The sequence below is a fragment of the Phallusia mammillata genome, chromosome 2 (assembly GCF_965637545.1).
Source record: "Phallusia mammillata chromosome 2, kaPhaMamm4.hap1.1, whole genome shotgun sequence".
Classification (NCBI taxonomy): Eukaryota; Metazoa; Chordata; class Ascidiacea; order Phlebobranchia; family Ascidiidae; genus Phallusia; species Phallusia mammillata.
In genome coordinates this window covers 14,934,655-14,961,489 of record NC_137253.1, presented here as the reverse complement: position 1 = coordinate 14,961,489, position 26,835 = coordinate 14,934,655, and the positions used below count along the sequence as shown (strand labels likewise).

The following is a 26,835-nucleotide window of genomic DNA, read 5'->3' as shown; positions in this document are numbered from 1 at the left end:
TAGATGCGTGAAATATAGATTTAGATGTTTTTCTATTTTTGAGGCAGGTTGTATTAATTTGTTTTTTAGTAACTTGTATTTTTCAACGGGTGACTGTAAATATAAAGGGAATTTTTCACCAAAAAGTCTTGCAAGGTGACAATCGACTACATTGAATTTAAGAAGATCAATGAAGAGTTTTGCGAACAAATTCCAAGCCGTGCTGTAAAACCAAGCTTCAGGATCCATTATAATGAACTTGTCTTAGAGCTGGAGGAATATTCGAAAAGCAAACGCAGCCATGTGATATCGCGTAAACCAAAGCTTGGTGGGTATTTCTTGTTCACCGATGAACACACAGGCCGTGACTTGCTGTACACGATGATTAGTGTTGTAAGCGAACGTCGGAATTTCACCGTTGGAACGTATTTTTATTTTGAAATGAATTCAGATTTAACTCCAGACGTGGCTTTGCTTGCTAACCCCACCCAGCGGCAACCAGGAAACGGAGTCATTGTCTCCTCAGCAGATGACTGTAAGCCAAAGTCATGGGATAACTTAATGTCGTGTTTATACGATCACAAGCCGTCTACCGAGTTCTTCAAAAACTTTATGACTGTGTCGATTTGTACGTTAGACGAAAAAATATTCACCGAAATAGCATCGTTGCTGTTGTTTAAAATCGCCAGACGTCTTGTGGTGGAAGAGACATTTGGGATATATATCGATGACAAAGAAAACCTTGACTCGATTCCGGTTGCATCCTGCATTGCGATTTGCTTGGGTCGCAATATCAACGATATAAGAGAGTGCAGGGATGTGTTTGGACACAGCAGAAAGAAATGGGACTACTCAGAAAAAGTTAATAAAAGAGAAAAAGCGGCCAAGAAAATTCTGAAAAGGTTGTTCTAAAGTGTGTTTTTTAAACTGTTACCTGACTAATCTTAAATATTTGAAGGGAACTTGATTATCATCTAAAGTGCTTACTTTGCTCAGTTTCGAAAATTGATAGTCGACTTTGGTTTTTGTAAAAAAAAATAACTTTTGATATTTCATTTGACAATATAGATCATAATGCTCTACTGGCTAACTAGTTTACTTTTTACGCAGGAATAACTACAGAGACGATTATCTGGAATTTATGAAGGAACTTTTTTTTACAATAGTCAACATATTCCAACAGGCAGATAGCTTACTTTGGTGCAAGGTTTTCGAAACTTCTCGGTTCGAGCACCTCGATTATGATCTATCACAATTTTACCCCCTATTCGTGATGATGATTCGTGATTCATTTGATCAAAAACTTGAGATTGTTGTATAATATACAATGTATATTATATGTTGAAATATGATCAAAATGTCAGCTGTACATTTTTTGTTCCTTCTTGAGATTCGGCTTGCTAGTGCACAGACACTTTAAGAGAGTTTGACTTTGCTAGTTCGAAAAACGACTTAATTGTAACTGTTTGTCAAAGACTGTAAAAGTCTAGGGATTACATAGATAGCTTGTCCACTAAGCCCTTTTTGTCTGAATTTTACGAGCTTAACAAGATCTGACGTTTTAACACACCTTTTCATGCTCTGTGGATTTGATTTAAAGTATGTTTTATAAATCTCCAACCATGACGAGCACTTCTACGTAGTGACATTTCTGACTTGTCTCATTGATAATAATCGGACGGTTAAAGCCATGTACTCAACTTGTAAATAGTGAAGAATAATTATGTAGGCCTATGAATAAGTGAAAAATATATATGTTTTTTTATTCTTCAGACAGGTTGTATTAATTTCTTTCTTTTGTAGTTTGTATTTTTCAACGGGTCACTAAATATAAAGTGAATTTTTCACCTAAAAAAGTCTTGCAAGATGGTAACCAACTACGTTGAATTTAAGAAGATCAATGAAGAGTTTTGCGAACAAATTCCAAGCTGTGCTGTAAAATCAAGAATTTCAAGATATTCCAGGATTCATTATACTGAACTTGTCTTAGAGCTGGAGGAATATTCTCAAAGCAAACGCAGCCATGTGATTTCGCGTCAACCAAAGCTTGGTGGGTATTTCTTGTTTACCGATGAACACACAGGCCGTGACTTGCTGTACACGATGATTAGTATTGTAAACGAACGTCAGAATTTCACCGCTGGAACGTATTTTTATTTTGAAATGAATTCAGATTTAACTCCAGACGTGGTTTTGCTTGCTAACCCCACGCAGCGGCAACCAGGAAACGGTGTCATTGTCTCATCAGCAGATGACTGTAAGCCAAAGTCATGGGATAACTTAATGGAGCGTTTATATAATTACAAGTCGTTTACCGAGTTCTTCATAAACTTTATGACTGTGTCGATTTGTACGTTAGGCAAAAAAATATTCACCGAAATAGCATCGTTGCTGTTGTTTGAAATCGCCAGACGTCTTGTGGTGGAAGAGACATTTGGGATATATATCGATGACAAAGAAAACCTTGATTCGATTCCGGTTGCATCCTGCATTGCGATTTGCTTGGGTCGCAATATCAACGATATAAGAGAGTGCAGGGATGTGTTTGGACACAGCAGAATGAAATGGGACTACTCAGAAAAAGTTAATAAAAGAGAAAAGGCGGCCAAGAAAATTCTGAAAAGGTTGTTCTAAAGTTTTTTTTTTAAAAAACTGTAACCTGATGAATCTTAAATGTTTGAAGGGAACTTGTTTGTCATCTAGAATGTTTACTTTGCTCCGTTTCGAAAATTGATTGTCGACTTTGTTTTTTGTAATTTTTTTTAACTTCTGGTATTTCATTTGATAATTAAAATATGGATCATAATGCTCTACTGGCTAACTAGTTTACTTTTTACGCAGGAATAACTACAGAGACGACTATCTGGAATTTATGAAGGAACTTTTTTTACAATAGTCAACATATTCCAACAGCTCTAGATTAGCTTGCTTTGGTGCAATTTACGAAACGTCTCGGTTCGCGCCCCTCGATTATGATTTATCAGAATTTTACCCCTTCGTGATGACAGTGATACCAGGTTTATGTGGGCTCCCCGGCACTCTATCCAATTGCACTTTGTAGTAACGTTCTGACAAAAATCTCATTCAGTTTTATGACAAGACTGTCTTTAATTTTGCATGTACTGTAACCTACTTTCGCGTTAAGGTAAAGTTACTTTTATACACGCTACACGATATATCTATCTATTTTTTTTTTGAACATTAAAAATGCCTAACTGTTGTGAAGTATGCGTGTTCACTTTTTAACACAAATAGGCTGCAACATAGGCGGTGGCGGGGTGGCGCCGCCACCTTGGGTTTTTAAAGCATGGTGGCTGCCACCGTGGATATTTTGGTCAGTTTGTTGCTGTAACGTATACGGAATATCGTCAAATCGGAAGACAATTTTGAACAATTTAGCTTTTAAACATACGTGCTGGCGATACAGCAACAAAACGTGCCTCCAAACTGCAAACAGTTTTGGTTAGTGCCTAATTGTTTATGACGTCAAACAAACGTTGGGTCATTGTTGTGTGTAAATGTGTTGTAATAAATAAGTTTAGTTAACCTTGACAAAACATTTTCTTAAAATTGCTAAGCCAATGATAAACGTTACAGCAACGTGTTAAAAACTTAAAATTATTTAAAACATCGATTGTGACGAACGTTGCATTCTATGGAAGGTTTGTGGCTTTCAATTTGAGTTCTTGTAGTTGCACGCATTAGTGACGTCATATTTTATGTCCGCCACCTTGCATTTTTGTAAAACTCGGCGCCTATGGGCTACAATTACCACAAGAAATTGTGTTTAGTCTACTTTGTTGCAAATACGTTGCAAACACTGCCCTAAATTAGTTTAGCGCACCATGCTTCATCTAAAATCCAAAGAAGCATTCTGCCCAAAAGCTGTCGAATAAGTGTTGCAAGTTTGGGCAGAATCGGATTCAACTGCCCAGAACCACGAGAGAAGAGAACACTGCATGCCTATCGTTTGGCCTTCTTGCCTATGCCTTGACATATACGATATAAGTAACTTAGTAATGCTTGGGAGAAAGATTTGATTCGGTATGAAGCCTTCGATAGGCCTTGCGCAGGCCCACCATGATCCATTGTGACATACAACAATGTGTTTGTGTTTTATTTAATCTACAAAAGGTTTGGAAATAATCCAACTGTCCGTGCTATTTTATTTTCTGCATTGTTTGTTGAAGTTGTGCTTTGTTTTTCAAACAGTATGTTGAAATCTCCTTTTGCTCAACTTTACTTCTACCCAACATCTACACCTACAAGGCCTTATATCTCCGCGGCCCTGGTTCGGGTTCTGCTCCGGTTCGACTCCCGGATGCTAAAAGAGGTTTGTTGCGATGTAGCTGCAGCGCCGCTACGCGCCTCGAATCTATTTGGTCACGTTCGGCTAGAATTTGTCATTTAAAATCCTATTTAAAACTAATAATATGTTGTTGGAGAAGTAGGGTATGAACAGTTCACCAAGCGTTATCGTCCCGTTTCGCCTCACTTGAGTCGGAGAATAGAGAAAGGGTCGCTTTCATTCATTTCTTTAGCGAGAACGTATTCAATGACGCGCCGCAACGCTTTGTGTTTGGATAGATAGCGTTGAACAAATAACGCTCACTCTTTGCCGTTGTAACTAAGTACCAACTCTACACGAGATTATGGTTTGGAATCTCGAGGGTTGCTACACTGTCTCTTGAAATTTCAAACTTGCCTTTTCTGTTTGTTCATGGCAGTTTATGCGGGCAAACAGCACCCGTTAGAGCCAACGTAGCTGGTGAGTGTGGTGACCAAACACAGATTTATGGGGTAAAACATATTTTATTGTGCTTTGTAAACCAGTACAAACAATGTTTTGTCCGTTCCATTCAAAGTGCAGAAAACCGATCTCATACTCGACGTAAGAAAGGTTTGTAATTTTGGAAAGCCTGTTGATTTTGCCTTATTTTAAGCTAGTTGAAAACTCACAAGTGCAGCAGAGCAAGCAGCCTTTAGTCAAACGGTTTGTGTTTCTTGTATTGCAAATATTATATTTTGAAGGAAACTTGGCTAAAAAGTGTTCCTAATAACTATTTAATTGACAGATTAATTAAACTCTTTGTTTTTGCAGTTCATCTGTTTAAATATAACAATTGAATTTGTTTTGGCAACATCTGTTATTTCACCAACAATGGCAGACAATGATCCAAAGAGTGTTCAGGACCTAACAGCCTTTGTACAGCAAGTGTTACAGGACATGCAAGGCAAATTTCAAAACATGTCCGAAAACATTGTGACAAGAATTGATGGCATGGGTGGACGAATTGACGACTTGGAAAAAAACATTGCTGAGTTGCTCTCACAGGCTGGTGTGGATGATGATGAACTTAGCCAAGCTGAATAGTTAAATTTTATTATTTCTGGTGTCTGCTGCATTTTAGAAACATTAGAAGTGATTTTTATTACATGTTATATTCTACACAGCAGTATGGAAAACATTTTTGTGCCAAAAACTTAAAATGTATTGTATTAGTTTTGCAACAAGATTGTGTTTGCTTTTTTTAAAGACGGTACATAACAGTGTGTGTAACATAAACAATATTATGTGGGACATTTAAATTTGTCTTCTTTCACCATGGAACTGTGCTTTCCTAACATTAAACACTTCTTTTGTACATTGTATCGGATGAATGAGATGTATTTTGTTGGTTGTTCAGTACAAACTCTTTGTCACACCACTCTTTCTACATTCTTTCAAACTGTATTATGCTTTTGTGTACTGGTAATTTCGTACAGCATAAAGTTGGTTGGCAAAAAATGCAATCCAGTATGTAACCAAAAATGGTTTCACTCTGAAAGTTTTGCAACATACTGAAACATGTTTGTCATTAATTGTATGCTTTGCATTTAAACCTATATTACCTTTTGCACTGTGTTTTACACCTACTATTAACATATGAATACATGTTTACACACAACTATAATGATTAGTGGACTGTGGTTTTCGTAGGTTTATCACACAGGATACAAGGAAGCAGTACATGACCTGTTTCCGAAAATGTCCTTGTAGCTATTATTAACAGGCAAACCCATCTTATTGTTGCTCATATTGCAACTTTTCAAAGAACAGAGGTGTATTTTGATCTCAGTGATGTGAGCACACCACACATGGATTTTGAGCATCACAATGGAATCAAGCTTTCATTCCCCACTAACAATGCCTGATTTGCTGATATGATTAAACATCAGTTGAATACGAATCAAGTATTTAAGTAGCGTATGTATCGTTGCTAAACATACCTTAACAAGGTGACACCACAAACTAACCTTTAAAATAACCTGGCAGGCAGGGTAGGTCCGATGCTGAATTGGCGGGTCATTTGCTTTGTTTATAATATCTCGTGAGCTTTCGTTTAAATCCATTTTATTTCTGAACTTCCCCCAGGGCAAACCTATTGCGCACGCCAACAACATAATCTTGTTTACGCCAAGGGGACTAGCCGATAGTTAATGCGTTTGACTTTTAACAACTTCATGATCTTGCCTGTTAGCAACAGCTTACCGGTACCTCAATTTTTAAAATTGATTTTCGCATAACTCTTTTTCAGGAGTTTAACAACGTAAGCGTCACTTCAGTGAGCCTTAGGATTCGCCCAAATTACTTACATTTTTCTAAATACTCGAACGGTAAAAAAGAATGCAAAAAGTTGTAATTGACAGGATTTAATATCGAGCGTAAACGGTCCATAGAAGTGTTAAATCATCCAGTAGGCGAAAAGTCAAGTTACTATATTACACACACGCAATAACATACAAAACACAGGGGCGTATTTGTCAAAAATACCAGTATAGGGTGGATACACTTCAGTCCGTATGCAAGAACGAAATTAGTCACCTAAGCGCTTGAGTGACAAATTAAACTGGGTTTCTGCACACGGCCCTGAAATGATTGGAAAACAAAGACGCGCAGTAAAATGATACGCAACAGAAAATTGTACCACTGTTCAATGCATGACGTGAATACTTTTTTGGTGTTCATATTTTTGCATGTCGTGATGCAAGCTGTATGGAAGTATTTTTTGTGGTCTTTTCATAAACGACGTGTAAGGTTCCGCCCCGATTACAAAAGTACGCTCAGAAACTCGTATTACATAATGTATTTAACAAATAACTTCCAATCTTTCCTTAGTGCGATGATGTGTGTTGAAAGTTTCAGATTTTAGGTCAAAGCCCTGGTTATGCATTTGACTTCGCGGAAATTTTAAATACACCCGTAATGGACAAACAGTAAACAGGAAAAACGCAAAAATCAATAACGTATGTTTTCCTGGAAACGAAGCACAAATTCACAGATAAGGCCTAGAAAAAACGAAAATGGCCAAATCGCACAACAGGCTGAATAGAGTAGGAGAATTAAACTAGTCGCGTTTGTCAAAAAAAACACCAAAACCGTACCTATTAAGTATTGCTTGTCACCATTCAATTTGACACGGTTTAAAGACAGGAAATAATAAAATAATTACGGACGTTTGAAATAGAATGTAGTATTATGAGATTATGATATGATCATAAACGTGTGTTATGAAAGAATAAATGAAAGAATCTGGACTGGAAAGAAGGTAGGGCAAAAAGAAAGAACACAACTGTTGCAAAAAGCAATAAAACGTTTGTTTTGGTCGTTTCATTTATGAGGTGGGGTAACAAATATCCCGGTTATTTACAATGCCTTAAGGTTGTACTATATCCTGCATCAAACGCTATAGCCAACCCCTAGCGCAGATTTAACACACTGTGGACATAAAATACGAAATGCAAAAAGGGTAATTAGAAGGCGAATATAATCAAAATAACAAAAGTTAACATGACACAGAAGCGCAAGATAGATAAATGTGGTAAAAATTTTGTTACCTTTGCAAGCCAACACATTTTTTTATGTGAGATTTTTTAATACCTATTGCAACCATAAAAGGCGTCAAATTCAGGCAGTCGCAATATGACAATGATTGTATGTTTAAATACATTTTAGATTATCGCCATTGTGGCAGACCTGATGTTTTAAGATTGTTGTAATCAAATGCGCATTACACAAAACCAGCATTGCGTGCAAACCAGGCGTTCGGCAGGGAACACTAAAACGGATCCAAGAGGCGCAGGCACATGGCAAAGTTAATAAAGCGACTTCCCACGGTCAGCAACTAAAATCATTCTTTAAAATGCCGGCTTAATGCATGCACGTAAGGCCCAACGCCTGGAGAGAGCACCAAAAAAAGGTGAATTGTAGACTGCGCACGGACAATTGCAGGTCGGTGATTGGTCAATGGCTTTTCCACCACATCAGTCCACTCCTTCGAAGCCTTGAGCGCTTTCTATTGCCAAGTGAAGTTTCGAACGCAGTTCTTCAAAGGTTTGGTATGGGGGCAGGTCAAGTCGGTTAAAACTGAAGGTGGAAAAGTTAGTATCTGTGACTCTTAGGTTTCCCAACACATTTTTCGCACTCGCGAAACACATAAATTGAAGCCTATTTATTCATTACAGAATATGTTGCCAAACAAGGACAAACTAGCCTAAAAAAAACTAAAATAGCAACTCAATTTGTCAATTTTTTTGCGCCTACCCGGAATATGCAATTAACTAGAATATATTGATAGACGACAAACTACAGTTTGGTCATTAGAGATACAGTAGTATGTAATAAACCGCTATCTGCGATCGTACTATATAAACACGACCATACTACAATTCTACATTAACATTTCCAGAACACAAGTGCAATCCAGAACACAAATCAAAGATGATCCCTCCAATTTTTTTACTGCAATGGCCGATGAAGTGCACTTACCAGGTGTGAGCTCTAGGCAGCTTTTCCGGGGTTCCCCATTTTTCGATGGTGAACAACTGGGGACCGTTGCTTCCCCAAAGTTCGGCAAATCCGTTCATTGGCACACGAGATGTTCCAGTCACGAATTGAAGAAATCGGACACGGAGTTCTGGATCCATGAGCAAGATCGCCTGTTTACAAAACCAACATTTTAAAACAGCGTAACTAGGGATGGGCCAAAACTACAAATGTTCTGTTTGGTCGAGCACCTAGCATCTCATATTAATGCTCGGTGCATTATGGCGTCACTACCATTCCCAATTCTACGCTAATTTTAGCATTACAAGGTCCCTTACAATCTTACATCACCAGCGGTGTATTAAGCTGTACAGGCCCCCGAAGTACGCGTTTTTCCTCCATCTAACACATTTGAAAAATCATTCGTTTTTTGTTCTTGGACACCTTTTTGAACACTAGTTTCTTATGTTAGCAGGTCATTAATATGCAAATTTAACGCTAGGGTCAGTTTGTGCAAAATGCTCGGTCGAGCACGGTGCATCAAAAACAGCGACGCTCGGTACTGAGTACTCCCGAGTAAGTATTTTAAGCTACGCAATTCAATAAAATAGGCAACAGTTATCCCATATACCAAACCAGAAAATAAACAAAAAACTGTTCTTTTTACCCTCCAGAACCACTGAATGACCACGTGGTTAGCAGTGTACTCTCCCTTGTATTTAGTGTTTGCTCTCCAATCGTTGACATCCACGTCACCCAGACCGCACATGAGCAATTCAAGCTCATTCTCGTCAAAGATTTTGAGCAAATTACTGGGGATAATCTCGTTAAATCCCTGAGATAGAAAAACGGCATTTCAACGTATTGAATTTGTCAAGTAACTTCGTATGTTTTTCCCTAGTGTTGCAAGAAAAAGAAATACACGACCTGTATAAAGGTTGGTGTCAAATTTAATAGTCATCAAGCTATCTACCGTTTTAGGACAATCTTATGCTCTGTACTGGGAATAGAAAATATTTCCGGCAACTGGCATCTATTATATTTGTAATGTCACATGGCTTAGTCAAATGACAGTAAAAATGGAATTTAGTCTTGTCATGCTCGCTATTAAACAGGAGCATGGCCGTTACCCTGGCAAACCGAAATCTAACAATACCGACGAATTCGGAAAGGTTGTAAAAACTTACGTGCAAGAAACTTTTCATTTGTTCCTGAACACGTGACACGAATCTCCACTTGATGACCAATCTGTAAAAGTTAATGAATAACAAATCAGCTGATGTTGCTAAAGTGCTTGTTTAGTACTGAAAACACATTATGCCATACATTGTGGTCTACCGTGTGTTAACATGAATGTAGGTGTAGTATGAAATGTGATTTGACTAGCACTAAATCTACGTTCAAAAAATTGACAGATTTTTTAAGGTTTAAAATATGCATCAACAAAATTCCAGCTCACTGTATGTATTCTTTCTTGTTTTCATTTGTGACTTTAATATCGTCTCCGCCTTCCTTCAGTTCGTTGACCTTCATTTGACCGAACAACTCTTCGTCGACGGTGAAACAAAGTTCAAGGTCACTTGGGTCGTTTTCCAAAATCCATTTGAGGGAGTTGTAGTACTCGCTGTCCTGTTTAGTAAAGACGAAATTATTATAAGGTTTGCAATCAGAATATTTCAGTGCAGGGTTAAAGTAAGCATTGATCGGTTCATTAATCACTTTAGAACCAAACAGGCATGCAAGATAGAAACATTCATCGACCATCGTAATTACTATAGTGGTTTACTTTGAATAATACATATGTCATCATCACAATACATATATAAGGGAACATTGACATTTCGTACCACAGCCTCCATATCTCGTAAAGTGATAGGTTTGCCCAACATCATCTTGTAGAAGGGACGAATAAAAAATGCTGAAAAAATATGATTTTTTAGCTTTACAACTGAACAATTCTTCAGCGTTATGAAAAACGTATTGGCAAATTAAGCCAAAAATCGTTTTTTATCGCAAACAAAAGACAAACAACTTTAGAAAATTTAAGCAAAGCCTATTTTAAAGACATTGCCTCAACATTTTCCTATCAGCAGTACAGTGTGCTTACCATCCAGCAGTTTTCCATGGAAGACAGCCATCCCTGCAACGCGACCAATAAATCGGAACCACTCGAAATGGTCATCGTTGCATAAACCAGAATTGGGATTAATCTGGAGTGTGTAGTTGTCACTAAAAATTTAAAAAAAAAACTCAATGCACGCACACCAGAAAATAACAGATAATTCAAAAGACCAAACAGAGTAACTTAAATCCTTGTTTTTGTTCACACTGGTCATTAAACTAAGTGACAAAGACCATTTGGAACTATTCTTGCATCTTAACTTACCATAAGAGCACAGTAACATTCATTAAACGTGTGTTAACGATTGCAATGTCTTGTAGGCAACAGCTATTAGTCATTTACTGGAATTCTTGTGTTTATGTGGGTGATATTAAACGAAACCTTATATGACCCCACATTCACGCAAAGAATCATATGACAACAATGATAGCTTGAAGCAAATCAACTCTAACTAAACTAAACCTAAACAATCTTTGAAACCAAGTACTGCACTTACGTTGCCGAATATTCAAAAAGTCCGTAGTAAGGATTGAACATCTCCTTTGACAGCAAGTAGAACCACTCCCTTGCCACGCCTCCGTAGTCAAGACCCTTCTCGCCACGGAATTCGATCCAGAGCCGAGCTTTGAGCAAATCGGCTTTGCGGACTTTACTTATGGCTCGGTAGGAGTCGTTGAGGATTGTACGGCGGTCCACTTTCATCTCAAAGCGGTTCGGAATGTCGCGCTGTTAGAAAAATACATGTTAGTTCAGGCCATTTGTAGTAAGCCGGTATAGCTGATGCTCTAAACTGGGTCGCTACGTGGTTTTGTTACATATTATGTCACGGCAATCTTTTACGTTTACGACGTACGCAGATCAGGTGACTTGAGAAAGAACGGAGTTTCATATAAATTATAAACCAATGTCAGATACGTTTGGTGTCTCACAGCATTAGAGATAAGAAACTTAATTGAGAGATAAACTTTGCGTGGTAAAACAATTCGGATTCACTAGAAGCTGATAGCACGAGTTGTGCGTTCTGCGGTTTAAAGCAAATTCGGTGTAATGGCTCATGTCCAGCTTGAGAACTTAAAATACCGACTTCAACCGGCTGTGCCCTTTAGCCAGGTGTGGACATGTATATTAAAATGTATGTACTGACGGTGGTGACGTAAATAAAACACTTTTGTTAAATATTTGAATTTTGAAACTGATCTCAATAGTTCTTTGGGGCAGAAAAGAGTATTACCAACATTGTAGCCACATGCCTCAGACTTAATTGTTTTGCGTTTATTGTGTGCAAATAAAGCACAACAAAACCGGCACCACAAGCTTCACAATATAGGTAATGACGTCATAAACATTTAAGACAGACGTTAGACAGTTTAGCTCGATCTGTGCACCAAGTTAGAAATTAATCTGGCCTTTTCATGGGCCATTGGATGGTATATATATGTGAGAAAACCCGTGTTTCTTTCCATCAGCAATTTTGAGACAAAAAAAAACAACCAGATACTTGGCGACCTTTAGTGAAAAGGTTGTGCACCCTTGGTTTTAAAATTTAAATTATATGCAGGTTTAATACGATAAAAAGAAAGTAAACGGCAATAAATAGAGCTAGGTGAAGATGTTAATAGTATTTTTGGCGCAAGCGCAATCACCTATATGTCGTAGTTATTGGAACGCAGGCGGATACTGATGAAGTAGATGACTTGTATTACGACTAATGTTATTTGCACACGAGCAGCGAGGTGGAATAAGGCCTTAAAAATAGTTTGGTTCGCCAGCAACGGTCAAAGTGTAACATCTAAATCGTGTTGTTGACAGAAACATACCAATATAGGTGTGGCAGCAATATGTTAACAAATGCGAAATCCAAACTGTACGTAAATAACAATTGTCAATTAAAACTTACCGGGACTGTCTTGCTTAGTTTGCTCTTGAAGAACTCGTACTTCTGTTTGTAGTCTCTTGAGTATGGAATTGCCTAAAACAAGTTAAAGTCACTTGAAATCTGTATCTTACATTATTCGTTTGTCGTCGTTAAATATGATCTATATAAGGTAGATGTTCTGTGTCACTGCACAAAGTCTAGATTTAGAAGCACATGCGACGCAAGAAATAATTAAAACAATAACTACTGTTGCCACATGTTGTTATACAGAACCACAAAATAAAGACATACACAAGAAACTAATGAGCACATAGGTACAATAAGAGTTCCCCTACCGACTAAAACAAACATGTACAAAGCTATGAGATTTAAATGAAAACATTAAGTGAAAATGTTATTGTTGTGGTTGCAGCGTTGTGTTGTCTGACAAACCCACATTTTGAACAGACGAGCGCCGCACTCTTCCGTGCAACTTAGTTTTTCACAATGGCAGCAAATTTACTTACCGGTCCAGTAATTTCTGGGTTTTGTAGTCTGGGGTCTTCCCATTGCGTACGATGATGGACTGCAATGCAAAACGTAGTGTTTTTAAAAAATGACACAGTAAGAAACACTTAACACAACTTTTCACACACTTTCATTGACATAAATCAAAGGTTTTAGTATTGTGACCGTTGATTTATTGAAGTTGGGCACATGCAAATGCACCCAAGTGAAATGAAGTTGTACCGCATAGCATCTTAACGAGCAATCACATGACAGACGCGTAGGAGGCATCAGCAGACGCGTAGGAGGCATCAGCAGAGATCAATGTATTCAGGTTGGGGCGCGGGTAGAAGTTACCAAGCGACACGCTTCAGTTACTATTGGCAGTCTAATCCGCGTCACACCAGTAGCCAGTAATTCAAATTTTGACGCGAATTCAATAATATAAGAAAGTCACCTACTTTGTAGCTAACAGAACACCCGATCGATTTTGATATCGATTGAATTTGCCAATAAAAAACGCGCATTCAGAATGAACTAATCAAAAAAAACTAAGTAGCAATACAACTTACAAATTTATCAACTATCACATATTGGTTTTGCAATCGATAACGTACGTTTCCGTCCTCAAAAAAAGATGCGAGTATCAAAAAAGTCAAAATATATGCTTTGCCTAGTGTTGGCGAAAGTATTGATCAAAATGGGGTGATATGTAAAAATGACACTAACAAAAAACATCTTAATTACTGCTCTACAACTGTTCGCAGGTTGAGAACGAGGCTAACAAATCCAAGGGTATAATGGAAAAACGTTTCACAATAACAGCGACACGCCAAAACATGTCGTGACATGACAGTTTCCATAGCATAAATCGAAACTAGTCAACATTGATGTTGAGATAAAGAATGCCCTCCTAACAAGGGATTCCAAACGGTTGCAGGTTTAGATTCGCCAAATAAGCTCTACCGTTTGCTTAGGCAAATAATAGTAAAGTTAAATTGAATGTATATTTGTCAAACGCAATATTGCCAACTTACAGTACACTCTTCCAATACTGATACTAGTGGTGCAGAATATTACGAAAAAGGCGCTTTTAACCGAAAATGAACGGTGTTAATAAACGGATGACATAAACGGTCCTGGTATTTGATACACAGGGTTGCTATTTGTACTGCTGTCGCAATTTACAGGACAAATGATCAACGCTAATAAACTACCACAAACAACACGATTTGGTTCCGCACAATGACGCAGTAGTGTGACATCACACGATTTATGGCGTCATGAGAAACGATTCAACAAATGTTGCGAAAAAACGTGGGAATCTTCTATTAATGAAATTGCAAAATTACAGGAGAGTTGTAAGTAAACCCAAACTCGAAATCCATTAAAAAAATTTATATTTGTGGGCAATTTTTATTTGAAAGTTTCGATAAACAAACAAAATAATATTATATTTTATTATACTGCAGGATCTCAATAGCTGGAAAATGTAAAAGGCATGTTTCAAAAAATACGCCCTTTGGTGTCATTGTAATAATTGTTCAAAATGATATTAGCTGTCCACTTAAGCACTTAAAATTGATTTAATTCCGATAATACTGAGTTATAAACTGAACACTGGATTTAATAGGCAAATAATAGAATTTCATTTTTGGTGTATTGCAGAATTTTTAGCTTATAGCTTCTATCAAGTTTGTGGCAGCAAAAAAAATCAATTGGTTGATGTTTGAGCTTGTGTTTGGACCAACAAAATATTGAGAAACAGTAATGGAAACAAACATTCCCAAGACAAAACTTATGACACGTAAAAAAATAGTCATTGAACAAACTTATATAACACAAAGTTTGAGTCATCCAGTAAGTTCAACATGGCTTCATTATAACACAAAAATCTTTATAGTTTTAAATTTAACCATATAGTGGCAGGATAGAGTAAATAAATGACATTCATGTTTGTAAAGGTTTTGACGTCAGACGATGACACAAATCCTCTCCTACTAACCATACAAACCTTGTGGCAGAAAGTGCAATAAGCTCTAGAATTTGGCAAGTCCCAAGTAAAAATGCACAAGTCTGAGCAATAAGGCATTTGTGTGACTACAAAACTTTAACTACAATATTGTTCAAGGATTTTCTGTTTAAAAAACTATTTTATGATTTTTCAAAAAGAATTAGGGTGGATGTCAACAAAGGTTATTGTTAAATTAGATAGTAGTCAGCAGGCAATGGCTAAGTATGTTTGAGAAAAAGAGTAAACAAAAGTCAATACTACTATTTACCACAAGCAAAGTTTTATAAATTGAATCAATTATCCCTCAGTTAAACATCATTTTTGAAACTCGTCTTGAAGTGTGAAAAGATTTAAATTTCCACATTAAGCATTCCAACTGTTTGCGCACAGTATTTTTAATTTAATGTAATATATACTTAGTTCTATTCTTAGCTATCATCGACTTACTATGGTCAACGAAGAAAATTCTTCCGTCTGTGTGGATCCGTTCCTCCCAACCACCCTAAGCACAAAGAATCAAAAATTAAGTGCTGGCAATTTATGATTAGGCAGAATTCCCCGAAAGGATTGAAAAAACAAAAGCTGCTGGTTGGTACGATGGAATGTGGATCTTTGTTATGAGGCTGTTAGTGCCAATATTTGCTTTTCAGGGAAGGGATCTTAGTTTGAAAGTTAAACACAGTCAGAATGTGGGTAAAATGTGGGGAATTGTCACTTTTATTCTATGCTGAGTAAGTTTTAAGCAGGTATTATTAAAAATTTACACTTTAAGCATCTATTGCAATAACCTAATCGGGGTAATCGACTGGGATAGATGACAATGTTGTATTTCGGTTTGCCACCACAAAAACATCTGAATTCGTTTGGTAAGAACAAATTGTAACACTTTTGTAACACTCTCATATGAGCTTCCAAAAACATTTTTACAGACAACAGGGTGGTTATTTTACAGACAAATTTATAATTGATTGTGCTTTAATGGGTCTGTTGTAAAACTTAAGGCAGCATACACCAAGCAATCCAATTAAAAACAGCATTGTCACAGTAAATGTAGGCTACCATTTCACCTATATACACAACACAACTTTCACTTATCAGAGAGGTTACCACTTGTGCAATGTCGTCAAAAAAATTTTAAGGCACATAGCATGTTATATAACATACCGGCAAGGGACCGAGGTCATTGGCACTCTTTAGGGCTTCTCTTGACATTGGAGGTCGCTTACTTCTTGGGTCATCCCAAGTAGTGATCTTCCTGGTGTGATCAATGAAGAAGACTCTACCTCCAGGGGCAGTCCTGTTAGTGAAGAAATCTTTTAGTGACTGTGGCTTCACATAAACAAACACAAACAACAGGAAAATTACTTCATTTCCCAACCAGAAGGTAGATATCTGGAGGTTGAAGAAGCAGGTGATGAACTGGGCGAGGAGTTTCCATGCAAACTGCAAGTCCTCTGTGAGAAAAAAATACCAAATTGTAAACCAGGTGATGTGTGGTAGGAAATAGATTTTAGTCTCGATTTTTACAAATAATGTTATCAGTGTTTCATTTTTTGACAAACAAAATAAATTGACAACAAAACTGCACCTAATAGCAAATAGAATTTCTGCACTGCTTGTTATGCAACAAACTGGTCCAATCAGTAAGTTGCACTTCAGTTCAGCAAAACATCATAATGGGTCATGCTTGCGCCTTTCAGTTATGCAAGACCATGCTTTACATCAGGGCTTCCCAAACTGGGGGTCGCGACCCCGGAAGGGGTCGCTTAACAAACTTGAGGGGTCGCAAAGAGCTGTACCAATTTTGAAGAAAGTACTCCATACACTGACGTAAAGTACGGGGATGCCGCATACCCCCGGCCTTGACCTTTGTATAACGTCACAATGTCATTTTTGTTCAAGTTACGTCAGTTTTAAAACGTTTTCAGCTAACAGCAAACGCGGTTGTAGTGACGCCATTGATCGAACAAACGTCGGTTGAAACGCAACACTTGCAATTGGTTTGAAATACACAGGCATTTTAATGCAACATAAAGATGACATATAGAGTTGTAGACTAACGTTTAAGTATTGTGTGGCGCAATAACGTTCTCTAATAAAAATAGGTAATAAATTTACGATTTCTAAGCAGTGTTTAATGTCCGTTTGCAAAGCACTGCAACGGCCTAAACTTGGTGCAAGGTTATAAGTAGTGCCTATTTGCAAAACAATGTGACAGAAACTAAAGGCTAAAGCACGTACAAAGTATCGGTGTTTGGACGTGTAAAGTAGTAGACTCTGAGTACCGTTTGGTTGTTTTTCGTTTTCGCTCGAATTAGTCGTTTCAATAAAAACAACAAATGTATTTTTTGCATTGTTTATCATGTTATCCGTGCAGGGTCGCGGGAAATTTAAAGAGATTAAGAGGGGTCGCGATCAAAAAAGTTTGGGAAGCCCTGCTTTACATCATAAAAGTATCATAGCCACATCAACCATGTTTACATACATCTTTCACAGCCTCCTGTGTTGGTTTGTGCCAGGTTGTCTTCTTGTTAATATGGTCAACGTAATATCTCCTGTTAGTTTTGGAGTCAACCCTCAGCTCCCAGCCGGAAGGAAGATCCCCTGTACTAGTACCATCACTTGCAGTGGAGGGACTACTGCTGCTGCTTGTCACTGTGCTTGATCCTGATCTTGGTTCTATGACAATGAAAAAGTTGAATTAGGTGACTTGTCGAAGATGAAAAAATAATAATAATCATATAGATTTAAACAGGTACTTCCAGTTCACAACCAATACACCTAGGCTGTGACATTGAGTAAAAAATCTCTACAGCTTATGTACAGATAGCATCTGGCACAAACCGACATGCAAAAGCAAAGTTTTTCTTTCAACTGCAGAAGTGGTCAAAACAACACTGTTTCAATTGCTTCTAAATTTAACCCAATTGAAGTATTGTTTTTTTAAATATTACTGTCCAACATAAAACGTTATTTAAATAGGTATCAAAGTGATCATTTTGTGTGATAAATAAAAATCTTACAAAGAAACATATGCGGTGTGAATGTGATTAACATTTTAAACTCAGTTTGTGCATAGTCACCAAACCAGCAGGTCTCATTGGGACAGATATCTTAAAATCAATTCTTTAACTAAATAATTTATCGAGTGAGTTTGCTACAAGTCACACACTTGAAATTAGGCCATGCAGAATAAAGTAATTTGTAAAGCTGGAAGCACACCTGTTTGATTAGAATAAAATACTTTGTTTTAGTCTAAGCAAAAGAAAACTCAACACAAAATACCCACACACAAATCAACACAAACACTCAGTAAAAGTGGCATAACTGACAATATATGTTATGACTAGAAAAAATTCCTCTACAGTTGCAGTATTTAACAAGCATGTAAAAAGGAACATCCATTTCACATATGTTTATTTTCACCACAAAGCTGTTCAGCTTTTTAATTCAGCATGCTTGTCATGATTTGTAGTAAAAGCAAACATGTAGAAAATACCATTTCTCCTTTTTCGTGTAGCTTTGTTGTTTGTCGCAGAGGGAATAAGCACTAGACATAGAGACCATAAACAAAAACTGTGTTGCACCTAATTAAGTTTCCCTTCAATAGACAACAATGTGAGATACCCAAACCACTTGAAGCCAGGTTTTACACATCTAGTTATTCTAATATGGGGGTAAATACTAGGGATGCGCCGAGCCGAGCCAGAACCCGAGTACTCGGTATCATTTTTGATGCTCGGTGCTTGGCCGAGCAGTTGCACAAACTGACCCGAGCATTAAATTTGCATATTCATGCCCTGCTAACATACAAAACTAGTGTTCGAAAGGGTATCCAAGAACAAAAATGACTGTTGTTTTTAAATGCGTGATTAACGTGAGATGCTCGGTGCTCGACCAAACAGAACATTTGCAGTTTTGGCACATCCCTAGTAAATACAGCACTAATAATGGTACCACATAGCAACGGATGTGGTTGTCACTTCAGCAAGTATTCAAAAATAATTGAAAACCACGATTTTTAAACATTTTTAACTGACTGCTTAATGTTGAAACCAAATGTAAGACTCACCAGTGTTGGAAAGGCTGGCTGATCGAGGGATTGACGGAGCATCACTATCTGCAGATGGTGGTGCAGATGTAGATGAGTTTTCATCCAAGACTTCCCACTACACATAACAATATAATAAGATTACATAATGTTTTGACAGATAAGGACTGACAGATAAAACTTGCACAGTAAAAAGGGAATGAAGGAAAGGAAATTATGAAACCCTATAAAAAAATGGTCATAAATATTCCAAAAAATTATACTATGACCTCTGTCGCAATTACTTGAAGTACATATAAAACATAATTGAAACACCAAGTATGAGGTAATAAAACTTTAATATGCTGCATACCAAAACCTAAAAGAAAATGTTTCTTTAGCAATAATCTTTATCACGAGTTTCAGTACATAGCTTACACTACGATCATCTTGGTTGTTTGATTGCTCAGATAAATCTTCACTGATGTGACGACGGTTTCTGAACTGTCGGGCAGCTTCTGATGCTCCAGGAACACTTTCTCCATCCACCTCAGTGCCTGGATCACCTGTTGTGTCAGAAGTGTCCTCCATACTTTCTCGGCGGTTCTGAGCTTGGGATGAAGAAGCAGGCTGTGTGGTGAGGGGTCTGAGTTTGATCAAAAATAATTTTTTTTTAGGATAAGTTGAGTAGATGAGTTGCATTACAGATCTATGTTAGTTTTCAACCGAAAAAAGTCTGAAACAGTATTATTGTTTTCAGATCTAATGTCACTATAAGTTCTAGACATATCAACCAATACACGACTTTAAAACAAACAAGCACAAGATTTGCAAAACCCAAGTTATTGAAAAAAAATTTATAAGGAAATAAGGCAAACAGTATTACTCTGTTGGGCGCTGCCATTGAGTGGTTCTGGTGCCATGATGGACATAATATGTCCGGCCCAAATGGTCTTGCCGTTCTTCCCATCCTTCCGGTAGTGATGATTGGTCATCCCGTGTATCATCATCAACCATTTCCCAGTCATGCTGCACAAGTCAAACAATTTCAATTGATAAAATGTAGTATCCTTTCCGGTGACACCTATTACTTCCAAGAGAAGTACTGGTCAATACAGAAAGAAGATTGGATGGACCATTTATGACAAATCAAAAAAGCAGTTTATTAAACCATTAAAACCAATACATAAAAAACGCTGTGTAAGTAAATAAAGGTATGATATTGTACATGTAAACAATATGGGTGTTTCTTACTTTACAAAACAAATTTTAAAACAGGTTGCAAAATTGTTTGCAGAGCTACTTAATAAAAGGCTACCCTTAGTATTTTTACAGGGTGTGTTTAAATTGTTTGCAATACCTCACTTGGAGAATCATCACTCCCCTCACTGCTGCTTGTACTGTCCACAAATGAAAGTTTCAAGCGCAAATGTCCCTTTACCCTTGATTTGTTGCTGGAATAGAAAATATTATATCCTAACTTGATTTGCTTCATGCAAATACTGCTTAAAAATTACACATATAGCACAGTAATGTACTCACAAATAGAAACCAAAATATGCAGGTGGGCTAAAAAGGTTAGAAACATTTGTCAAAATGTTATCTATGCAGTGTTAATACCTTCTCGGTCGCAATGGAAATTCCCGGTGAATAGTGGGAGAATTCGGATCTTCATTCTAATAAAGGTACATAAATTATAAAACAGCTGGATATTACATTTAGTAAAAATCAAGGAAAAAGTATTTGTAGCTACATCAGTGTTCATTTAATATCATAAATGCATACATTTTTCTAAAAATACACATTAGAAGTTTCAAAAAAACTTTGACTTACTGATACATATGATGAGTTGATAGGAACGTCAACTTGACCCAAGAAGTCATCTCGTGTCTGAAAAACACAAAATAAAAAATGTTTTTGCAGGTATGTGGATTTTGTTTTCGTCACATGATAAATGTTTTATATTATTACACATGCTGCAAACTAGTATATAAACACAGCAAACACATTAAGGAAGTGTAACTAACACATGTTGTTGCTACTTGTCAGGAAGAAGTTAAGCTTCGTGCAATTAATTATTAGCATATAGCCTGAGGTAAAGTGCACAAAGACAAAGTATGATTGAAATCAGATATTCTTTTTCTACTCAAGTGACATATTTGCCACCACTTGTTATGTTGTAACAACCTTTTAAAAAGTCAACTTTCAACTGCTTGATAATAATCAATTATAAGCGAATTAAAAACCATATATTATGTAAGTTTTTTGACAACTAGGATATATGTAATGTTTGCAGAAGTGCGTGAATAAAGGGTCCCTTAAACAAAAAAGGTTATGGTACAACTAGAAAAAAAAAATCATCCAAAATGTTGCTTGAATTAACCTAAACGGGAATTTATTAAACCAAGCAACTATACACAATTTGAAACCAGGGAAACGACAATTAAGTGATTGAAGGTGGTAAACGCTTTTAGCTACGTCGCTACCTCTTGTGAAGAGACAAAATACCACGAGCCTATTGATTATTTAAGTGGGTTTGAAACGTTGTAAGCCGCGCCTACTTCTTGGCGGGTTGGGTTTACAAAACAGAAATATGTATTGGGACACTTTGAGTTGGTTTAACTAACGCATACGTCAGACTAATTGCTCAGCAAATAGCTGGAAACGCTGATATTTTTACACGCCGTGATAAACGGAATCATAATTATGTGCGTCACTTGAAGCTGCAAAGTCAACACGCGCCTGATGAGCACGTGACTTCTGGTCATGTGACCTACGCATCAGAGCGGTAAAAAGAGATAAGGGAGCGGCGTAAGTATGGAATTGAGAAGAGCGTTTCGCACGAACTGGCGATTCGAACGGCGACGCATAACCTGTGATGTGATGATGATGTCATACGAGGCACTGGAAATTTTTGGGCAGTTTGCGAGTTTGCTTGTAATTTTCCACGGGAAAACCCCTATCGGGATCAAACCCGTACTTAATAACCTGGACAGGAATAGACAACCGACAACGAAATCTACGCATCTAAGTGCCCCCTTTTCCAACGCAAAACAACCCGACAGTCTTATAGTGTTTTTTCTGATATAATTTCAGATTTTTACTGAAAAAGAATGTAAGAGACATTAACCTATTTAGTCACAATTTTGTAGTGAGTAAATTCCTTCGTAGTAATGCGCATGCTGCAAAGCTTTAAACTAGTGATGCACGAAGTTTCGGTTGGCCGAAACATTTCGGCCGAATACGCTGTTTTTCGATGTTTCGGTTTCGGCCCGAACTTTTTTTGAAAATTCGGCCGAAACCGAACTTTTTGATGGCATGAAATTAATGCCTAAACTATCATTTTCGCCTATGCGAAACGTAATAAATTAACTAATTGTTGAGTTTATAAAATACGAGCCACATTGTCTACAAAATATTACAAGTTTAGTAAAGCTTCCGCATTGTGACAGTTAGTGATGGGACGATACCAGGTTTTGAAGCGAGTACCGATACCGAGTACGAGTACCACATGTATATACCTTCGATACCGAGTACCGAGTACGATTACCGAGTACTTAGGTGTAGTGTTGTACTCAGTTGTATATCATTGGCTAATTTATCTGCCATAGTCGGGGTACAGGCGTGCACACACACACGCCGAAAAATGTAATCTCCACGTGATAGCGAAAAAGATATACGTAAACTGGCGGAACTTTTTTCCAATTTTGTGCTGTCCGAAGCAAATATTGGCATAAAGTTGCCCGTATTCTTATGGTGTAAATCGGCCTTTGGTACTCGCACGTTGGTATCGAAAACTGAGGCAAAATATTTCGATACCGAGTACGAGTATCGATACCACTGAAATCGTTCGATACCATCGATACCGAGTACCGGGTACCCGTCCCATCACTAGTGACAGTGATTTTGATTTGTCATAATTCACTCCACTCGTATCAACGACACAAGGTTCAGTTGGAAACATTCATATAAACGGGGATTTTATGTTCGGCCTGATTCGGACGAAATTATTCGGCCTCGTGGCCGAATATTCGGTTTCGGCCCGAACCTTTTTAGGCGGGTTCGGTGCATCACTACTTTGAACCACATACTATCGACCTCGGAAAACCGTCATGCAAACAGAAATATTGGGGCATGCTTAAGGCAAAAAATCGACACAAACTGGCGTTTACCTAGTCTTGTCAAAAAACTATACTGAATAAAAATGTAAACTCATGTTTCTCCCAACGCACCATGGTATTTCATGACTGAGTTTTGTACATACATAAGTTTACTCTTAACAGTTCGCCTGGTCGTTAATCGGATCGTTACATTGTTATGCGATTGTCCTGCGACCTAGGCCTAATTCTCCAGTAAAACTCTATATCAGACATGTTGATATTTTTAACATACTTAAACAACAACGTTTGAAAGTAATTTTAAGAGGGCTCTATTGTCTTAAAAACAACTAGAAGTGATGTGCCAACTGTATGTAAGTATCAACAATTTCACTAGTGTCTCTTATAAATCAATTCAACATCATTACTGTCATTTATCACAAAGAAAAGAAGTCCCTGTTACAAGTACAGTTGAGATATTACATTTCAGCCTTTCCTTGTTGCCAAAGTGTCAGTTTCCAAAATATTGATAAAAATACAAAAGAAACATTATCATCTGCTTAAAATTTTCTTGGTAATCCCAAAGTTTGCTGGTACATTTGTTCTAAAGTGTAACTACCTTTATATATATGTGTTAATATTAGGCTGTTCCTAATTAACTTTTTGCAATGATCTGTGATGTTTGGTAAACATACTAAAAAAGTTTTTTAACTGGCTAATTTTTAATGCTTTTTTAAAAACTTTTTCACTACAACCATTTGTCATCTGAAAATCAAAACCTAACAAAATAGCATTCCAATTTTAGGTATCAAACACCACTATGCTGGATTATTCTATAAAACATACCTATTATACCATGTTGTAATTTTTTTTAAATGAAGTGAGGTAGATAATTGACAGGTAAGAATAATTCAGTTTATCTTAAGTATACATTTAATGCTACGCAGCTAAACTAAAAAGCAGAGAATCACCATGACAAACATATAGTTTTACATGGATCACCAGGTCCCAGGTATTTACCACAAACTCAACCACAACAAAACAAACAAAGCAAAATTCACCCGGATATCTGTTTGCATGGTTTCTAATTTAACAAAACGGTTTTCTTTGCTAAAACACCATCATTATCATGCTGGTATATTTGCTCAAAAAGTCTATTTTATGCAATGTAAAAGACATAACAAATTTCCAAAGAGTCTATCACTAGTTAAGGGTGTGCATTTGACAATATTTAAAACTACATTGTAAAATTTACAAAAATTAAAAACAATGAGTAAAAAGGGTAGTAATTTACCAAACGATTTTCGTCAAACACTTCAAACAAAAGGCGATTTTCGCGGGGTGTAACCTGTAAAACATTAAAATGCAAACATTAGAAACATGAACTCACAGCAGAAATGGTGGCAATTGCTCTGAAGTCTGTGAATGATTGATAACATTACAGTTTCAATTGGAACCCTGCTTTTGCAACATAATGCATATTTCACAGTGGTTGCATCTAAAGCAGGGGTGGGAAACCTACTTAGTACAGCGGGCCGCATGAATTCCACTAAATTTTCGGGCGGGCCAAATATTTATTTATTTTCAAATTCCGTGTAAAAATACCCAAGGTTTTATATTTCACCAGTGGTTTTATATTTCACCAGTGGTTTTATATTTCACCAGTGGTTTTATATTTCACCAGTGGTTTTATATTTCATCGCTCCAGATTTGATTTGTTCTTTCCTGCTACATGTTCGCAACAAACTAGGCATGCAGGTTTATCACTTATTTCGACTAAAAAATACGAGTTGGAACACCCTAGCTCTATTACTGATCTGTTTATTTTTTCAATGATATGTTTGAAATAACAATATAAGGATCGCACGTTAATAGCTCTAAAAAAATAACACCACATGACAAATGATTTGTTACTGCAAGAAAAGGCAATCGAGTGACCGTTACGTCACAAATATAGCAAGTGGTTCAATGCGTGGCTATTTTTATAAGTTTGGCGTCATAATGTGGATTTGGGAGATATTGAATATAAATTACCAATAATGTCGAAGTAATTTTTACAAAATATTTGTACATAAACATTTTTTTGCTTTTTTATGCAATGTTGTATACTTTAACAAAAATCTGACGTGGGCCACATTAAAAAGGCATGCGGGCCGCATTTGGCCCGCGGGCCGCAGGTTCCCCACCCCTGATCTAAAGCAACACAATAATGAATATGATAATGTGCAACACAACAAATGAATGCAAAATCAGCTAATTAAATAAGAGATGGAAAAACACTCCCAAAACTATGCGCCAAACAAACTATCACTTGATTTTTGTTTAGATATGTCATTCTGGTTTAAGCTGCTTTAAAGCAACTGACAATCCAGCAGTGAATGCATGTGTATATAATCCTCATGTTTATAACACTGAAATGTGTTTAGACCCATATTTTTAAGCCCAGTCAGTTTGTTTTTTGTAACAAGTAAGTAATTATTATCAACAAAGAAAATAGTACACACCCGAAAGAGGAAGTTTTCATTCCAAACAGGGTTTAAAGTCTGCAAATGAAACAAATAATGAAGTGCAGCCATATGACAGATATAACATCTGACACACTGCTGTTATGCTACATAACTGATCATTCATAGTTAATTGCTGTTTAATACAAGTTTTCCTTTACAGAGAGTGAAAACAACCAGAAGTTAAATTAGCTGTGACAGCAAACAATGCAATGTTTCATATTTATGGTAACTATATAATTGTTACAAACAAAACATATAAACAGGTATATACCCTTTTCTTTGTTTTTGTGTTTACATGATCAATGTTTTTTAATGATCCACTTCGTCCAGGCTTGTACAATGATACTGTTACATATGGGTCACTGAAAAGCAAAAAAGAATCACCAAAAATCATATGTCAACAAACAAAGAAAAAAATAAGTTTGGTGAAAAAAATAAGATGCACACTTCAATAAAAACAAACCTGGCTCCAAAAATATCTTTCTTGGCTAAGTTGTGTCCAGAAAGTATCTCTATTTTCATTACACGATGTACACCCGCCTAAAGTGTATTTTAGGTTTAAAAAGTAGTTAATAGAATATAGAACCATACATTTCCATCACTGAAAGTAAAAAAAAAAAACTTTAATGTAACACTCATGTGCAGCAAAAGATTTACAGCACAGAAGCATACTATTTAGAAAACTTTTTGTTAACAAAGATAACTTACTTCAGGTGTGCTATGTCCGTGTACTGCCATGGACATGTCATAATCTCTAGCCATTCACTGGTAAAATAACTCCTCTTTTGTTCTTGAGTTAAGAGTTTAAATCCCAAAAAATAAATCCAGTTAGAAATCAAAATCAGCTCTAAGATAATTCAATTCAGAAATATATTTTCACTTCTTTTACTGCCATTAAAAGCAACCAACAATAAGTTA

General features: G+C 36.8%; 3 protein-coding genes across 7 annotated transcripts; 2 read left to right on the top strand and 1 right to left on the bottom strand.

Moving 5' to 3' along the window:
* The first annotated feature begins 31 nt into the window (after nt 1–31).
* On the top strand, nt 32–1,392 carry LOC145214384 (uncharacterized). Its single transcript, XM_080082895.1, has 2 exons — nt 32–881; nt 1,090–1,392. The coding sequence occupies exons 1-2, from the start codon at nt 361–363 to the stop codon at nt 1,298–1,300; spliced, it is 732 nt and encodes a 243-aa protein (XP_079939021.1). The 5' UTR covers nt 32–360; the 3' UTR covers nt 1,301–1,392.
* Nucleotides 1,393–1,773: 381 nt separating this feature from the next.
* On the top strand, nt 1,774–5,933 carry LOC145214879 (heat shock factor-binding protein 1-like). 4 transcript variants are annotated; one of them, XM_080083490.1, is made up of 4 exons: nt 1,774–2,029; nt 2,339–2,603; nt 2,821–4,879; nt 5,081–5,142. In XM_080083490.1, exons 1-3 carry the CDS (start codon nt 1,846–1,848, stop codon nt 2,873–2,875), a joined length of 504 nt encoding a protein of 167 aa, XP_079939616.1. In that variant the 5' UTR covers nt 1,774–1,845; the 3' UTR covers nt 2,876–4,879; nt 5,081–5,142. The 4 variants fall into 4 exon arrangements, with proteins under 4 accessions (XP_079939616.1, XP_079939614.1, XP_079939613.1 ...); XM_080083488.1 differs by having other exon boundaries at nt 1,774–2,603; nt 2,821–4,747; XM_080083487.1 differs by having other exon boundaries at nt 1,774–2,603.
* A 723-nt stretch (nt 5,934–6,656) lies between these two features.
* Nucleotides 6,657–26,832, bottom strand: LOC145212671 (E3 ubiquitin-protein ligase NEDD4-like). Of its 2 annotated transcripts, XM_080080887.1 has the most exons (26): nt 26,626–26,832; nt 26,381–26,457; nt 26,189–26,279; nt 25,915–25,953; nt 24,705–24,758; nt 21,147–21,203; nt 20,934–20,989; nt 20,674–20,767; nt 20,200–20,342; nt 19,752–19,959; nt 19,356–19,452; nt 18,783–18,833; nt 17,769–17,962; nt 16,649–16,737; nt 16,448–16,580; nt 15,731–15,785; nt 13,290–13,348; nt 12,805–12,876; nt 11,404–11,633; nt 10,893–11,014; nt 10,633–10,703; nt 10,245–10,414; nt 9,973–10,033; nt 9,453–9,620; nt 8,789–8,958; nt 6,657–8,386 (listed from the first exon to the last, which is right to left on the bottom strand). In XM_080080887.1, exons 1-26 carry the CDS (start codon nt 26,677–26,679, stop codon nt 8,284–8,286), a joined length of 2,718 nt encoding a protein of 905 aa, XP_079937013.1. In that variant the 5' UTR covers nt 26,680–26,832; the 3' UTR covers nt 6,657–8,283. The 2 variants fall into 2 exon arrangements, with proteins under 2 accessions (XP_079937013.1, XP_079937014.1); XM_080080888.1 differs by lacking the exon at nt 18,783–18,833.
* Between the last annotated feature and the right edge of the window lie 3 nt (nt 26,833–26,835).

Excerpts from the sequence above, each read along its gene's own strand:
- LOC145214384 (XM_080082895.1), top strand. The coding sequence starts at position 361 with ATGATTAGTGTTGTAAGCGAACGTCGGAATTTCACCGTTGGAACGTAT. Across the intron at positions 882-1,089 it reads GCCAAGAAAATTCTGAAAAG|GAATAACTACAGAGACGATT; the intron begins GTTGTTCTAAAG and ends CTTTTTACGCAG.
- LOC145214879 (XM_080083488.1), top strand. The coding sequence starts at position 1,846 with ATGGTAACCAACTACGTTGAATTTAAGAAGATCAATGAAGAGTTTTGC. Across the intron at positions 2,604-2,820 it reads GCCAAGAAAATTCTGAAAAG|GAATAACTACAGAGACGACT; the intron begins GTTGTTCTAAAG and ends CTTTTTACGCAG.
- LOC145212671 (XM_080080887.1), bottom strand. The coding sequence starts at position 26,679 with ATGGCTAGAGATTATGACATGTCCATGGCAGTACACGGACATAGCACA. Across the intron at positions 20,768-20,933 it reads TTTCCATTGCGACCGAGAAG|CAACAAATCAAGGGTAAAGG; the intron begins GTATTAACACTG and ends TTTCTATTCCAG. Across the intron at positions 10,704-10,892 it reads CCATGGAAAACTGCTGGATG|CATTTTTTATTCGTCCCTTC; the intron begins GTAAGCACACTG and ends ATATTTTTTCAG.